This window comes from Brienomyrus brachyistius, chromosome 4 (assembly GCF_023856365.1).
Source record: "Brienomyrus brachyistius isolate T26 chromosome 4, BBRACH_0.4, whole genome shotgun sequence".
Classification (NCBI taxonomy): Eukaryota; Metazoa; Chordata; class Actinopteri; order Osteoglossiformes; family Mormyridae; genus Brienomyrus; species Brienomyrus brachyistius.
Genome location: NC_064536.1, coordinates 12,988,833 through 13,006,150, shown reverse-complemented (window position 1 = coordinate 13,006,150; position 17,318 = coordinate 12,988,833). Strand labels below are relative to the sequence as shown.

Genomic DNA, 17,318 nt, shown 5'->3' with positions numbered 1-17,318 from the left:
ATCTTCAAATTATGTCCGATTCAGAGTTAGCACTCAAATTATACGCTAGGTTGGCTATAGACTATATCAGTTGCAGTTAACCGTTGCAGCGAACATCAGCGATTGAGACACAGGAAGGTTTGTCTATGATTCTGGTGTCCTGAACTCCGGACGGCCCGTGAACCAGCTGTGTTCCGTTCCTTCGCTCTTCATGCTCCCGCTAATGAGTATGACTAACATATAGGCTGTGCACTTCTAGGTAGAATATTATCAGTTACTGTTGAGATTAATTAACCTGTTCTTCTTAAGTTTGGGTCTACTCTGGTCCATTTTCTCTCATCCATTTCATTTTCAAGATCCATCCATCTTCCGTGGGCAGCTTATCCAAAAGAGTCACCATGCTACTCTGGGCCCTAGGCAGTGGACACTCTGGACAGGTTGCCAGTCCTTCCCTCAGTGAAACCTTGACTCATTTACAGCGAGAGAACATTTTGTTTATTTAGCAAGCTGCAAATGCTCGCTGAGACATTCCCTCATAAACCTACTGCTGCCTTCACAGACAGTGTATTGCGCAGTAAATTTCCTGCCGTCTGAGGCTCTCTCTGACATTAACTCCATCCTGACATGGCTGCTCTGGCGCTCTGCTGATCCCAGGGCCTCGGAGATGAAGGTGTCTCGACACGTTTCCGCTTTCATTCCCCTCTTGTCAAACATTAGGCCTCGTGCAGGTTCTGAGGCTGGGCTGTCTTGGATCTCTGACAGCACCGCGTAACTCCTTTCTAGACTGTTCTCCAAAGTGACTTGTCACGGACGGTTTCATTTTAAAAGAAGCCTGGGTGTTAAAACGTCGAGCAAGCTCGGCACCAGCCTTCTTTACATTATAGCTCCTTAGTCACTCTGCCCCCTACTGTCCTGTCTGAGCAGAGCAAGTGTGAAGGCTTTGCAGGGTTCCTTCCCTCCGCCGCATGGGCAGCCCCCCCCATCCCCCTCAGCACATCTAGCGCCGCGGTGGGCTTTAATTGCGATGCCTTTGTTGTGCCCCCCGCCTTGTCTTTTCTGCAGTGCCGGGCCCATTCACAAACCGACGTGCTTCCTGGCTCTAAATTGCCAGCCCGTAACTGATGGAGGCTCCGCGAAAATAAAATAAAATAAAAAAAAAAAAACGAGAGAAAAAGATCAGAACCAATTCGTTCCAGGCGCTAACATCTTAATGGACTGAATCTCGTTCCCATTGTAGCCGGCGACTTAAGAACATGTCACTTCAGACCCGGGGAAGGGGAGCAGGGAGCGGATTCAAAGAACGCGCTGTCAGTGAGACCAAGCGGCTGGGCTTGCTGTTTGCGAACCGCGTCTCCTCATTTATTCTCGCTTGTCCTGTAATTTGTGCCTGAAAGCTGACAGCTCCCTGGCTCAGCGGCAGGCAGAGGGAGAGGCAGCGAGAGAGAGCAAAGGGCTGCTTTGGGGTGTTTTATTTTTTTTTAATTATTCTTTTTTACTTTTTGCTGTTGCCTTGACAAGGTTGCTGCTTTCTCCTGTGTGCGTGCGCTCGTGTGTGCCTCAGGTTAGGGCTAAACTGAACCTTATTCTTGCCTGCAAATTTGGCTGTTCAGTGTTGGGGTTGGGGGACAGGGGAAAACCCCTCCTCTTTGGCAGTACCTGTGGGATGATGGGGTACATTGGGCCTCCCTGGAGGCGTAGGCACAGTCCCCACACTGGGCCGGTGGTTTTGCGGCCGTCCTGCGGGGTATCCCGGGGTAGGGGGGCCGTCCCGTCCCCTTCCGTCAGCTGCGGCCGTCCATCAGCCCCCGCCCTACCACGCCCAGTGAGAGCGAGTGATGTAATCCTGCTGCAAACCGCTCTCCCAGGCCGGGGAGGCACGCGTGACGGCGGCTGCCTCCTCACCGCTGACGGCTGCTGCAGTGCCTTCGCTGGGTGGGGGTGGGTGGTGCAGATAGTCAGATAGACTTCAAAGCAGCAGTACTGCGTTATCTCAGCCATATCTGGCGATATGAATAAATGTGACTTTATGTAAAAGTACCGTCGTAGCCCGGAGGATGGCACAGGCCAAGATAACGTCTCAAAGATCTTGAAATCCGCTTTGATGTCGTCCATCTTGTGTTTTGTTTTTTGTTGTTTGTTTATGTCCGTACAACGAAAGAAAAGCGAGGGCATCACATGAAAAAGTACAGGTGACCTGACCGGCTCGCGAGTCTCATTCCGGCACTGAATCATCTCCTAGGTCACATCCTGTTTCACGGCTGCTTTATGCCCCCCCCCCCCCCCCCCGTTAAAAAGAAGGGGCACCCTTAAAGCCCCACCATAGAGCCAGACTAAGCACCGTGTCAGAATGTGGTATGTGAACAACCTGGGAGGGACGCGACCTTCCAGACTGACGTCAGAACGGCATAGTCGCAGTGACGCAATCCTGCACATCAGGGTCTTTGTTTATTAAGGGTCTGGCATTAATATCTTGGGGTCTGTGTGTGGCTCAGCAGGTTCGATGTCTGTGCCTGTAATCAGAGGGGCGCCAGTTCAAATCCCAGGATGTGAAGAGTGATCCCAATTGGCCCAAAAGCTGTCTGATCCTGCTTTCTCTATTGTCCATCACTTTGGATAAAAGCATTTGCTAAATAAATAAAATGTGAATATCATGAACTAAAACTTTTGGAGAGAGAGGGACAGAGACAGGCTAAATGGACGTCTTCCGGATGGACGGGTCTCGACCACAACTGCCCTGCCGGCTCAGACTTGGCCGTGCCGAGACCCACATCCCTGTTGAGGGCTTGTTGGTGAAATGCAGCGAGATTTCATATTGCACCTCTCCGCATAACCGCTTTTTTTTGGCGGGACATTTCCACCCTCCACCCCCCCACCATATCTCTACAAAGGCAGGCGGGTGCTTTGAAGTTGTGATAAAGCGTGTGAAATCGGAGCCCCGAGAGCAGCCACATGCGCACACAGACATACACACGCATACAGACATACACACACACACATATACACACGTACACACATGCACACAAACACGCACACATACATGCACACAGACATACACGCACACCACACACATACACGCACACATACACACACAAACACGCACACATACGCGCACATACGTGCACACAGACATACACGCACACCACACACATACACGCACACATACGCACACATACATGCACACAGACATACACGCACACAGACATACACACGCACACATACACACATATACATGCACACAGGCATAGACATACACACACACACAGATATACACGCACGTACAGACACACACATGCAGGCACACGTATGCACACATATAAGTGTACGAGCCAACACATGCCCATATGCACACAGACATACACACACATGCACACATACACACAGGCATACACACACACATGCACACATACACACAGACATACACACACACATGCACAGCAGCATGGCAACTGACCTTTCCAAGAGGACAGACAAGGACTATAGTTACCAATTATTCATAATTATGGTTTGTCACATCGCCACCCCATTGTGTGTAAGATAATGCCTGTGCTAATAGTAGGGATCTGCTAGACGTCTCGGTCACCAGCAGATAACATGGTCTGTTCCATTCGGTGCCGTAGGACACATACAGCCTCCGCAGGCTGGAGACCCCGATTTAATGGTAATAATAATGATTTGTCATTTGTACCAGCACATAGGAACTCTGTAGGTTTCACCTGTGCCATTTTGCTCTTCTGTGAGTAGCAGTTCTTCGGCTTAAGGGCCTTGCTCAAGGCCCTAAAGGTGGTATGATTACTCTGATAGCTACGGGATTCAAACTAGTGACCTACTGGACACCGACTCCTGAGTCACAGAGCCACAAACAAGCCCAAGGTTTCGAGCGAGTATAGAGGAAGACTGGAAAACAGCAGAAAATGATTGTAAAAACAGCACGTAATTTCAAAGCCCATATCATGCTTTAAATACTCATTTTTTTAAACCCTTGAGCTGTCAAGAGCTGCTGTGGTTGTATAGCAGGAGTATAAGATTGGAGCGTCTCCTTTGTGGGATCACGTTAGGAAAAAAATAAAGTGGCGAAACGATTCGCGAAACGTCGACGCGTTAGAGGAACGAGACTGCAGCTGTGAACAGAGGGACATGTGTGGCAGTGAGTGGGCACTTCCTGCAGGAGGGAGCAGAAAAATGTCAAAAAAGTGAGTTTTTGTTATTATTTCATCATTCGGATGGTACTCTGAATATGTGGAAGCTGTGCAGATGCTTACCAGGAAGGTTATCCGTCAGCATGTCACGACATTAAATGCGTTATAACTTTTCAAATCGCAGGCTGTAGTTTTCCGTAAGAGATTAGTGGGTAATTAGGTAGTGTTTGACTTTCCTGGCTGATTAGGAAGCCCGTGGCAGTCTGGTGACTACCCTTAATGGACGTCTGTAATGTGATAGCCCCGCCCTATGAACAGAGATCCCATCCAGCGCAGCCTTGTTAAACGGTCATTTCTGTTGCCGTTTCATAGCAGGAAACCTGACACCGTTTGTACCGAAATGCCGCAGCCACTGTGCCGAGTGAATGACAAGGCATGGCTAAAGTGATTGAGGGTTGGGAGACTGTGCCCTAATGTGTCCCATTGAAGACGCAGTGTGGTTATTACTGATCAAGTCAACTGCCCTTTGTTCACTCTGGTTACTGCCGCTGAATCTTATGCATTCTGCATCACCCACGAGGTCATTTGATGGTTATGGAACTATCCTAATGAAGCAGCTCAAATCCTGTGATGGGAGATTCTGGTATTCCTTTGAATCAAGGCATGCGCCCTTTGAAAGATGTAGATACAGAAATGAGTGGTGCGTGTTGTTCTGACTTTAGGGACCATGTTTTGCCTGGAAGACCTGAAAACAAAGCTGGAACACTGAAGCTAGATTGAATATTGAAGCAGAAAATCCATCCATCCATCCATCCATCCCACTTATCACGTACAAGATCATGGTTACATGATTGTCCATGTTAATAATACACCTATGTTTATACTGGACATGCACTAGGGATAAAATGAGATTTGTGTGTTCTTGCCTAGTGGTCTCTTCGACTTCTGTGGCTTGTGTGGCAAGTTTAAGTCCTCCTATAACAGAGGCGATGACATCATAGCATGTTTGCCAGGAAGCTGGGCTGCTCCGCTGGGATTGGGGGGGGGGGGGGGATTAACGGAGGGTAACGTATCGATCGCTATCGACGGCTCCCTCAAAGTCATTAGTGAGATACATGCTGACGGCTCCCAAGAATAGAATGTCAGCAAGAGGCCGGGCCGCTAAGGCCCAGTAGAACCTAGGAATGGAGGGGAGAGATTCGGACTCGCCTAAAGCATGAACACCTTTCCATAACTGGCTTTCCAGTTACGCTGTAGCCTGCGTATTCATAACTGCTCACCATCTTGTGTCTTTGTACTTCTTGTGGTCTACAATGGATTGGAATCTTTTCGATGACACATGAGCAAAATTAGGAGTTGGAGGTTTGGGGTCATCCCCCTTCGGCCTCTGACCTCAACCAATCACATTAAAGTAATCATCCTAGATGTCCCTCATGAGATGGCTTACATTTGCTGTCCCTCACCCTTTCAGTCCCTCACACGGCAGGCCCCGGCCTCTCCGTGAGGAACGCCGGTGCGCGATATCCAGGGAGGGAAAAAGGAGACTCCTCATGTTTGTATCCCCATCTTCCCTTTCCCCCGCAGCAACCGGCTGGCTCCTAGCAACCATGACCGGATACGGAGGCTGCGGCACGAGTTCCAGCAGGCCAAGCAGGACGACGACGACGATGAGCGCCGGCGTACCTACAGCCTCGAGCAGCCATGGGTCAGTTTCTCCAAAAGCTTTCTGGTCGACAGTCTTAGCTACACCCTCACTACATGCCAAACCTACTGTCTAATAATATATCAGTCATTAAAAAAAAATTAATAAATTGACAGTTCTGTCCTCTGGTAAGAGCTGCTGTGCAAACAGGAAACCGGCAAAGTTGAATGTTGTTTTCACGTTAAAAGTCTGATTCAGATCTGATTCATCTCCTGTTTAATCCAGTCTGATCCACATCAGGCCTCGTTATCGAGCCCCTACGAGACAGGACAACAAAATATGGAATTAATAACGCCAGTGGTTTCCTCACAAGGCAAAAAACAACCGTCAGACATGGAATGTCTCCTTTATGCTCTCGGCGGAAACCTCTGTCGTCTCCAAACTGTTTGTTCCCTCGCTGGCCTGCTTCCGAGCCGGGTTTGGAGCCAGCCGTCGATCGTTAGAGTGACACAGTCAGGTTTTGCTCCTTCCACAGGAACAATGGTGCGGAATCTCCTCAGGATTAAGCCACAAATGTTTTTCTTTTCAGCACCTGCTGCCTCTTGAATTTTGAGGGCGACTTCTTCGGTGGCCGTGTTACTGCGGCGTCCGGAGAGGCTGGTCACCGTTCGTCTGTCCGTGTTTAATAGTCGCCCGTTTCGCAGTGCCATGTTGGCCGGAGTTCCGGGTGACGAGCCCAGGGGGCCTCGTTTAGCTAAGAGCCAGCAAATCCCCCCCTGGCTGTCTGTGTCTGGTAACTGGCTTTCCAGTTACGCTGCAGCCTGCCAGGGCGTACACATCCCCGCAGCTGCACTCGGCATCACTTCGCCTGAGGACAGGGGTGGCCCATTAGAACAGATAAGGTATTGAGGGAAAAGTGTGGTCTGTCTGTTCCACATCTCCTGAGTATTTAGCTAAACATATCCCACATCTGTCAGAACCCTCTGCCAGTCCTGTCAAGAAAGACTTGATTCCCGCTTCGGGGTCTGCGGACGAAGAGAAGCCACTTGAATCTCTGAAGCCCACGTCGATTCCAGAAGGTTCTTAATGGGCAGTAGATGTGTTTTTTTTCCCCCAGTTATTAACGTAATAGAAGCTTGTTCTCAGATCACATTTTCTCCTTTTGATGCATAAGCTGTGAAGCCAGTGTTCTGGTAAACAATTTGTTTTTTTTAACAGTCAGCTGTTAACCAGGCTATATAATTAAATTGATATAATTTGATATAATTATAGTATAATTAATCGAAGTTACATTATGCAGTACTAATTAGGTAGTGTAATAATTATTATATTAAAAAATAATGTAATAGTATACTATAATGTAATTAAACTAATTTGCATTTTAGGTTATACTGCACTCAGTTAACCTTAAATGGAGCTTTATGCTGGTTGTATTTTGATCTGTTTTCACATAAAACATGTATAAAAGGTTCAATTCCCCCTTCGTTTTTGGCCCAGACCCTCTGTCCTGCTGGACGTGGATCACTTGCAGAATCGGCTGTGTTTTTGCCGTGTTCCACATGGTATCTGCTACTCATTAAAGCAGGAGTCCTGGCCAGAAGCCTCTCTTATCTGTACAGGCCCGAAACCGCGTCATCGGCACATAACAAAGACGTAACTGACCTGCCCGTTCCTCCCGTGCTGACCCCGGGTTCGACCCGTTACCCGCAGAGCAGACTGGCTATTCCTGGGGCTCCAAACTCCCCCCTTTTCTGTAATTATTCTGTCCTTGATATGGTTCGTTTTTTTTTTTTTTCTCTCAGTTGCAAATTCCTGATTTTTTTCCTATTTCACGGCGTCTTTTTTTCCCCCATGTCAGGGTTAAAGGTGACAAGTAATGAAGCAGTATTTTCTGCGTGTTTAATGCCATGTTTTCTCGAGCTTTGTTTTATGGCTGATCAGGGGGAACTAACTTGATTCCCCTGTGAGTGCCCCCCCCTCCCCCCACAACACTGTCTGCCTGCTGCCCTATTTTAGTGGGAAAGTGAAAGTTTAGATTTATCGGTCTGTTTTGGTAATTAAATTCAAGCAATATTTAAGATTTGTTGTCTTTTTTGTCAGATGCATTTAAGCCCCTGAGGTTCCCCAATCTTGATGTACTCACATGGTGTTTTAGCAGAGGGGGCTAACAAAAGGCCACAGCTGCCCCTTTGAAGCCCCCCCAGGTTGGGCTGCGTGGCACGGACAGCCACTCATGCTGTACCAAGCCATGCTAACATCTATTAGATTTTCCACTCCATCACCTCCAGTATATGTGCTTGGGCAGCGGGTAGTTCAGCGTGATTTAAGCGCCCGTGAGGGAGGACGACGTCCTGGCCGGCACCCCTGGGCACCTCTCTGGACACAGATTAACAGGAGCGTCCCGCGTGCGCTGCTGTCTTCCAGGGCGGTTCGGGGTCGTATGCTCCCACGGGACGCCACTCGGTCTCTGTGGAGCTTCAGCTGCAGAGACAGAGGCAGGACGAAAGGGAAGCATTCGCACAGACCCAGAGGAAGTACAGCTCTCTGCCACGGTGAGTCTGTCCATCTATCTGCCTACCTCTCTGTCTGTCTGTCTGTCCTCCTCTGGCTATGTCCGTCTGTCTGTCTGTCCTCCTCTGGCTATGTCCGTCTGTCTGTCTGTCCTCCTCTGGCTATGTCCGTCTGTCTGTGTGTCCTCCTCTGGCTATGTCTGTCTGTCTGTCTGTCTTCCTCTGGCTATGTCTGTCTGTCTGTCTGTCCTCTCTCTCTCATACCCTCATGTCTCACAGACCTAATCAGTGGAGCACATCAAAAAAAGCCCATCTTCACTATGGGGAGATCAATTACACACTGCAAACACTCATACTCTGGTTGACCAGATCTCTCTGAAAATCAATTATTCACATTTATATGGGTTTTTTGGGGGGATTTGATTGTGGCGCAGTGGCTCAATGAGCAGCACTGTGACGGGAGCTTCCTGGAACGGACTCCAGACCACCACCCTGTTCTGGATAAGGAGTATGGAAAATGAACGGATCTGTGGGACTTTTCAGGGGGGGGAGGGGGGGTGACCCCGAAGGCAGAGCCCTTGGGTTCCTCAGGCCTCAAAGATTCTTCTTACGTAATCTGTATAACTAATTGATTATTAATGTTCAAAGCCCTTTTGCTCCCCATTTAGTCGTAAGTCTAGGTTATTTCACAGAGGGTTGGCTTGTTCTAAGAAAGTCATGGATGCCAGTTCCAATCTCGCTAACCCAGATGAGACATTCTTCCGGAATAAGAGCAAACAGTTTTACATACACTGTGGATGGCATTGCTGGATTTTTGGAAAGTTCCTTTAGTGATAATGTGTGGGACTTTCTGTATGGTGCCCGTCTATTGTACGTGGCCTGGAGTGATTAAAGTCAGCGACATCCTTAGATTTTAACTAGTACAGTATTTAACATTATTGAGAATAAATTTGTAAATGAAAGCATATTTGTTAGGAAGTGTATGAGTAATTTATTGAGGTATGTACAGAGATTTTAAACAGGGACAAACATTCAGAGTGATTATTCCTCCTGGTCTGGGGGGTTGAAATGGGAACCTACAGGTGTAAATTGGGCGTGTAATGAGCTGCCAGTGTGCGACAGTGTCAACGTCCTCGTGGAGTTGGCTGAGGACTAGCATGCCCAGGTCACTGTGATGCCAGCAAGCGGGCGATCCCGGAGAGATTAGGGTGACACCACCGGTAGGGTAACTGCTGTTGACCTTTCGTCAAAGTGTTTAATGGTTTAGTAAAATATCCCGCTGCTGTGTAAATGAGCAAATGAGAGGGAAAATGTCTTATGAATAAATAACGTAGAGTATTTTTAAACCCACCAGCAGTTATAGTCTCCCGAGCAGTGGGCGGGGAAGAGGCGACTGCAGCTAACCTGATTGGTCAGTGACTCTCAGGGTAAGAGCGGATGGTTAATGAGCTTTATGCTGCTTCAGCTCTCTTCAATAAGCCCTGAGCTGCTCCCCGGTCCAGGGAGGAAACGCTGCCAGTAGACCAGACGCAGGTTCTACCCCAGAAACCATCCGGCGAGTTCCTCAGTGGGTGAACTAAAAGCTGAAACCTTCCTCCAAAATTCCTAAACTGTCGATTCGTGCAGCTCATGTCTCCCCTCTGAGCAAAGCAGGAAGTGCTTGGGATTAGAGAGCACGTAGCCGAAAATATAATAATGCGACGGCAACACATCTTGCACCTGCGAGCTGCATGCTTTACGGTTCACGCCGCCGTCTCTGGGGCACATGAGGTATAACAATGTGAGAATTCACGCCAACCCCACTGAGATTTTTAAACTTCAGCTTCCTTGGCACGCCTGGGTGCCGGCCCATGACGCTTGTGACAGGGGAGCAGTGGCAGTGATGTTCTCACCCCCCCACCCCCTGCAGCTGTATGTTTTCCCCCCACATGACTGGCTCCACGTACGTGCTTCATATTACACCATGAAAAACAGCTGATCCTGCAGGTATATAAAGTCCACCGCTACTTAGCGGCCCTTTTAATTTTACCACACGTACAGCAGCTGGTGTGGCGTAGAAGTGTGTCTGAGATGAAGTATGTGGGTGTTTAAGCCAGAATAATGGCGTCAAGGATTTTATTTTTAATTTTATTGTTATTCAGCAGTTCTGTTACACATCTGCTGTGTCTTTGATTTCCGTACACATTTGATGCGTCTGGTTTCCCGCAGCTGTTGTGACTCTAGCCTGTCGTGCACAGTCTGTGTGTAGAAAGCTAAGAACTGGATGTGCAATAATGTCTGCTGGGCTATGGAAATAAAGACCCCCCCCCCCTTGCTGGAGGGCACTGGTTCAGTCGAGGCACGTGGCACATTGTGTGAGGTCCCGGAGGTGTGTGTATGTGTGTGTGAGTGTATGTTAGCGTGTTACAGCTGCCGTGTAGCTCTGTAGTCTACAGGTCAAAGAGACAGTCCTACCCAGGCTGAACAAGACTAAACCAAACTGTACTTTGACCTTTCTGGGTCGCCTGTTTCTACCTCCTGCTGCAAAGTCACATGGAATCTTACTGGAGAACTGGTTATATTTCATCACATGCAGTACCAGCCAAATGTTTGGTGCTGCTTCACATGACCTGGCCACCTGACGTAAGCACAGTAGAAATGGCTTTGGAGGAGGTTGACCAGAGAGTGAAGGAAAAGCGGCCAATGAGAGTTCAGCATTTATGTGGGACCTTCTACAGGACAGCTGGAGAAGCATCTCAGGAGGCCACCTCATGGAACTGGCATAGTAGGGTCAGCCAGTCCCTGGGGTAATTAGGGTTAGGGGCCTTGCTCAGGACCACCTTGCCAACCCTTTTTTTTGGTCATTGCATAATTTCATATGCGTTATTTTATAGTTTTGGTGTCTATAATTATTCTAAAACATAGAGAATAGTACAGATATATCTAATGGTAAGTGAATCCAAACTTTTGACTGGACCTGTACATTCTATAAAATTATATAGCAGTATGTTACATCACTATTCACAATAGAAACTTACAGTATGGCATGTCACATTATATGATGTGTGCATTGTGCTACAATGATTTATTACAATACATTATACTGCACATTATTACATCATGGTGCAGTGTGATGTAATTTACTGTATTTTAGTATAATGTAACATTACATCACAATGCATTGTAGTTTGTTACAATATATCAGTCACAATGCATTGTAGTTTGTTACAGTCTATCGATCAAATGCATTGTAGTTTGTTACAGTATATCAATCTCAGTGCATTGTAGTTTGTTTTATATCAATCACAGTACATTGTAGTTTGTTACAGTATATCACATCACATCACTTATGTCCTAAAAGCTTCACTTGACTCTGGTCACCATTTGTTCCAGTTTGTTTTCCTGCGGCCCCTTGTACGATCGACCATGCCTTCTGAAACACTTTTGGCCCTGTTCACTCAGCGCACCGAGCTCCTCCCAGCTCTGTCATTGGCTGGACACGCCACATGCTCAGAGTCCTGTCAGCGCTTCTTATTTATTTTTATATGCATTCTCTCCCCCCCTCCCCAGGCAACCCCGCAAGAACCCCAGCACGGTGTCCCAGGACTCTTGGGATAAGGTGTATCCGCCAGGCGAGGGCTTCCATACCGCCAAGTCGGACCCACGCTACGCCAGCTACCAGGGCCCCCGCAACGGCCTTCCAGGGGCGGGCGGGGCCACACTGATGGGTGGGGGGGGCTTCAACGCACGCGTGCTGCTGGAGGCGCAGGAGCTGCTAAGGCAGGAGCAGCGGCGCCGTGAGCAGGAGGCCAAGACCAAGACTCTCCCCCAGCAGAGCTACGAATCCTATACCCCCCAGGAGGACTCGGCCTCTCCTCCCAAAGGGCCCTACAGGCACGATGTGCCCCCCTCCCCATCCCAGCTCGCCAGGCTCAACAGGCTGCAGGGGCCAGAGAGAGGCCACCCCTTCTATTCCTGAGGGAGGGGGTCACGGGGGCAGATTCTGGGGCAGGAGCGCTGAATGGGGAGGCAGATGGCCCTGAACACTTCTGAACATAACAAAACAGGATGTCATCCGTATGTGTCAAAGCCGCCCGGTCGTGGGTTGCCAGACATTACACATCATTCCCCCCAACTGTTAACCCTTAAACATGGCATTTCGGTTTCAGTACCAGGCTAACCGACCTTTGATTGGCTAACATGGTCACGTGTGTGATACCAGGATCTCCTCAGTATCTCCAGCCCTGTGAGGGACCACCCCCTGCCTCTCGACTGCGATAACCCACGTCTGTCCCCGCAGTCTGCCATTCCCCCAGAGTCTGACACTGTTTTATTCATTTTTTTCATTGTTTTATTCAGTATGAGGTTGGTTAGTAGCCATCTTGTATGGTTCTCCTTGTTCCCTGCGACCCTCTGCTGAATGCCTTAGTGGAGGCAGTGGGCGTCAGAGCGGGGTGTTATGTTGGTGTCCCGTTCATCTTGGAGTCATTGGTTAAGGAGGAGGATTTGGCTGGGGCCCAAACTGTGGCCACACACACACACACACACACACACACACACACACACACACACACACACACACACACACGTTCTCCTCCCATCCGCTGGCTCACGCCCCAGGAACTGACCATACTGTCCACTGAGTTTTAGGAAGGTGGCCGACTGTACCGTAAGCAGCAAGAGCAGGAGGCTGCGGTTGACCATGTGACCTTACATAACGTCTGTGAAGCAATCAGCGATCGGGTTGCCGTCGCGACTGTTACCGGTGAAACAGGGCGGCTGACAGATCCGGTTCGTCGGGCTAAATGGAGCCTCTGATCCTACTCTGGTCCTCTGGTGTCTGCGGCAAGACGCTGGCTGACCTTGTCGGTAGAGCAGGAAGAAGTAAAACTTTGCCAAGACTTTGCTGGGGACTCGTCATAAATACCTGTCTGGGCTGGATTGCCTGACTCTCTCTGGACAACAGCGTGTTTGGAATCGCACTCTGGTCCGTCACCTCACTAAGTGCCTGAGACCCACTGAGACCCACAGCCGGGGGGATCCTGGCCACATCAGTCCATTGCTGCTCTGCTGGGGGCCTGGTTCTCACACCCCTCCACCGCATCCTTGGACTCGGCTGGGATATCCTCTTTCCGTCGCCCCCCCCCCCCCCCTGTTCCTCATCACGCCTTTTTCAGAGAAGAAGATATTGAATTTCGTGCGAGTTATCGGTGTATTTTTATCCTCGTTTGTCATCGCTTTTATAATATTTACTATGGTGTTAAATACATGATTGATGCAAGCACAGTGCAATCGGTTTATCGGACTTTTACATTATCTATTTTAAACTGTACATGGCTGCCTTTCCTGTACATATCGAATTTAGAAATAAAGGAAGGCCCTTTTGTCTTGTTTACAAGTATTCCTGAGGCACGCTTGCATTTCTCTGACCGCATCTGGCTCTTGTTTCACACACAGTGATAGAACTTGCACTACAGTCATTGTGGAAGACCTTATCCGTTGTAGAGCAGCACGGTGGCTCAGTGGTTAGCACTACAGCCAGCAGTTGTGTGTATGTATACTGGTACCAGGTATGGGTTTTTGCGAGACTTTTCTCCTGCAGGATACACACATGTGAATTAATGTCTAATCATTGTGTGCTCTCCGCAGTAGTCTAGTGTTTTTTCTAGTGTCTCATACTTTGTGTCCTCTGATTCCTAGGATAGACTTTCTGTGACATAAGTAATACACTATAGTATTGGGTCACTCCTCTAAATCATTGAATTCAGGTGCTCCAATCACTTCCATAGTATAAAACAAAGCACCTAGGCATGCAGACTGCTTCTGCAAACATTTGCGAAAGATTGGGTCACTCAAGAGTTCAGTGAATTTAAGCATGGTTCTGTGATAGGATGCCACCTGTGTGATAAGTCCATCTGTGAAATTTTCTCGCTACTAAATATTCCACAGTCAACTGTTAGTGGTATTATAACAAAGTGGAAGCAACTGGGAACAACAGCAACTCAGCCACGAAGTGGTAGGTCACGTAAAATCACAGAGCGGGGACAACGCATGCTGAGGCACAGTGTGCAGAAGTCGCCTACTGTCTGCAGTCAGTAGCTACAGACCTCCAGACTTTGTGTGGTGTAAAGCACACCGCCACCAGATCATAGAGCAGTGGAGTCGTGTTCTCTGCAGTGACCAATCACGCTTCTCTGGCTGGTTTAGGAGTCTGGGTTTGGCGGTTGCCAGGAGAACGGTACTTGCCTGATTGCATTGTGTAAAGTTTGGTGGAGGGGGGATTATGGTGTTGGGTTGTTTTTCAGGGATTGGGCTTGGCCCCTTAGTTCCAGTGAAAGGAACTCTTAATGCTGCAGCATTCGAAGCCATTTTGGACAATTTCATGCTCCCAGCTTTGTGGGATCAGTTAGGAGATGGACCCTTCCTGTTCCAACATGACTGAGCACCAGTGCACAAAGCAAGGTCCATAAGGACATGGGTGAGTGAGTCATGTGTGGAGGAACTTGACTGGCCTGCAGAGAGCCTTAACCTCAACCCGATAGAACACCTTTGGGATGAATTAGACCACAGACTGTGAGCCAGACCTTCTCATCCAACATCACTGCCTGCCCTCACAAATGCTCTCCTGGAAGAATGGTCAAAAATTCCCATAAACACACTCCTAAACCTCATGGACAGCCTTGCCAGGAGTTGAAGCTCTTATAGCTGCAAAGGGTGAGCCAACTCCATATTAAATACTATGTATTAAGAATGGGATGTCGTTAAAGTTCATGTGTGTGTAAAGGCAGGTGTCCCAATACTTTTGGCAATACAGTGTATATTTAAATGACGTATATAATACTATTTTATGAAAGCGTCTTAAACTGACAAAAGGAGCTGTCCGCTTTGCTGCTGCACCATTGAAAACAAACGCTTTATGGAAAAAGTAAAGCTCGTTGTGGTCCCACTCAGCCTGGAAGAAGCGTATATCACTCGCCGTCCCTGTTACCGCTCTCATAGTCTCTGCTGTGACATCCGCGTATCGCGCCTTTCCGCTGCTCGTCTTCAGCTAACGTGACGATCGGAGAATTAGCCAGCGCTGCTGCGAAGACGACGAGCGGTTCGATCTCCGCATTTATCACGTCTGGAGCAGACTCTAACCCCGAATGACAAATTAGATTACGTCTCCTGTCAAAAAAGCGCAGAGGCAGCAAATAAGAGAACTAACCATCATCTACTCGCTCTGATAAAAAGCTCACATCGCTCCAGGCACATCTCTCATAGCGACGGACCTTGCCGTTCTGTGGCATGTCAATATTTTAATTCTTATAATTCTTATCAGCCTCGGAGCAGATGGGCTGCAGTAGGCTTGCTAAACTTTTAACTTCTTTGTGACTCCATCAGCCGTGTCCTTGTCAGAGATATATATAAAAAATTGTGTTTATCAACTTGGGTCCTGTCACTCACAAGGAAGTTTTCGAATATATAATAAATGTCAGCATATATATCGCATTTCAGGCACATGGAAAAAACAAAACCTCTGATAAAAGACATGAAACGTCACCTTGTCACTTACTGTTCAGGAAAGCCCTCAATCCATTGCTGTACCACTGAGGAAAGACTTCAAACTAGCATCCTAACCGATGCCTCAATCCCGTACCTTATTTTCAAGAAGGCACATTGAATTGCCAGTGTCTTAGATTATATCTGAGGGAAAAGACCCCCATCATGCCCTTTCTGACACTTTTTTGCTCTTCTAAGATTGCAGTTCTGTTTCTACATTATTGCAGTCTTGTGTATTGACCAAAGCCCCGCAGGCTCTACAGAACTCTTTCATCGGCTGACCTCATTTTGCTCTTCCTTCATTGTGAATGATGTCAGCACGATGGAGGTTCCATCACGGATCACCGCGGTTACCGCAGCCGCCTTGTAACACTCCCTGAACAAGCGGCAGTGTGACACTGGTGAATTCGGTGTCTATAACTCCTGCTATGGGAGTCACTAATGTGTGTTAAACTCATTTTAAAATTAATTTCCTGTCCCTCTTTTCTCAACATAGTTGCCTGAGGAATCTTAAAAAACTGAGCAAAGTTCGCGCATCAACATCGTTGCAAAGTAATGAAAGTCTGACCGAGAAAAGCCTGAAATGTTGGGTCATGGTGGGTGAGGTACTTTTCTATGCTTGAGGGGGAACCTTTTGGACAGGGAGAACAACGTCTTACAGCCCAGATGGACTGAATGCCTCGGTTCTCGCTGGACTCTCCAGACCATCGCTACCAGCGGACTGAGAAGATCCTCTTTGAGGATATCAGTCCCTGAATACCTAACCGTGTTAGGGCGACCCTGCCGTGACCTCGAGTTGTGAGGGGAGGGGGCCACTGGGTCGCGACCTCTCGAGGTGAAAGAGGAACTTTGTCCTGACTTTCGCTAAGTTCACTTTCTGAGCCCGGCGAGGCCTTGTGCTTTTGAGCCATTCGCTTTCCCAGCTTAGGCCCGTATCTGGCTATTAACCGGGGATTTTAAATGGATTATCCGGCAGATCATAAAACGCTCTCAATAATGTTGACCTTTAGGACTATAATAAAATGGTAACAAACAAATTACAGGGGACTTAATTACCTTGACATCAAAGTAGATCCAGCGGACCCACATTAATCCTTTATTTGATGTCGCTCTGCTTCTTCCTCTAGGCTCGTTCCGACTCGCAGTCACATCTGATGGAAAAGCGAAACTGCCGGTGGCCCTTTCATTACTCATCGTAAATCGGCTTTGCTGCCGGCTTGACGTTCCCTCCCTGACCTCACCAGGGCACGGTGTCAAGCTGCAATAAGGAGGAAATGTACATCTCTCATCTTCCCCTCTGCTTGGCTTGGCTGGGGTCATTCGACTTGACCCACAGCCTCTATTTTTTGGGGTAATCTAGATGGTCTCTTTCTGTGAATTAAAAATATGGCTGATACTACAAGCTGAGCGTAGAGGAGGCTGGTCCGTGATTCCGGGCTTTCCCTGCTCTGCCGTGCCACCTGTTCTCTTTGGGCCTGCCGGCGCGGGTCAGCGGCGTCTCCTCCGCCAGCGCTGGGAATTCCGAAGGAG

At 48.4% G+C, this 17,318-nt stretch overlaps 1 protein-coding gene across 4 annotated transcripts in view; it reads left to right on the top strand.

Moving 5' to 3' along the window:
* The window catches only part of LOC125740259 (partitioning defective 3 homolog), a 168,283-nt gene extending 154,636 nt beyond the window's left edge, over positions 1–13,647 (top strand). For all 4 annotated transcript variants that reach the window (XM_049011171.1, XM_049011170.1, XM_049011169.1 and 1 more), the window contains 3 exons: positions 5,700–5,820; positions 8,182–8,309; positions 11,817–13,647. In XM_049011171.1, coding sequence (XP_048867128.1) covers positions 5,700–5,820; positions 8,182–8,309; positions 11,817–12,225 — 658 coding nt within the window. In that variant the 3' untranslated portion in view covers positions 12,226–13,647. The remainder of the gene's footprint in view (positions 1–5,699; positions 5,821–8,181; positions 8,310–11,816) is intronic.
* Positions 13,648–17,318: the final 3,671 nt, after the last annotated feature.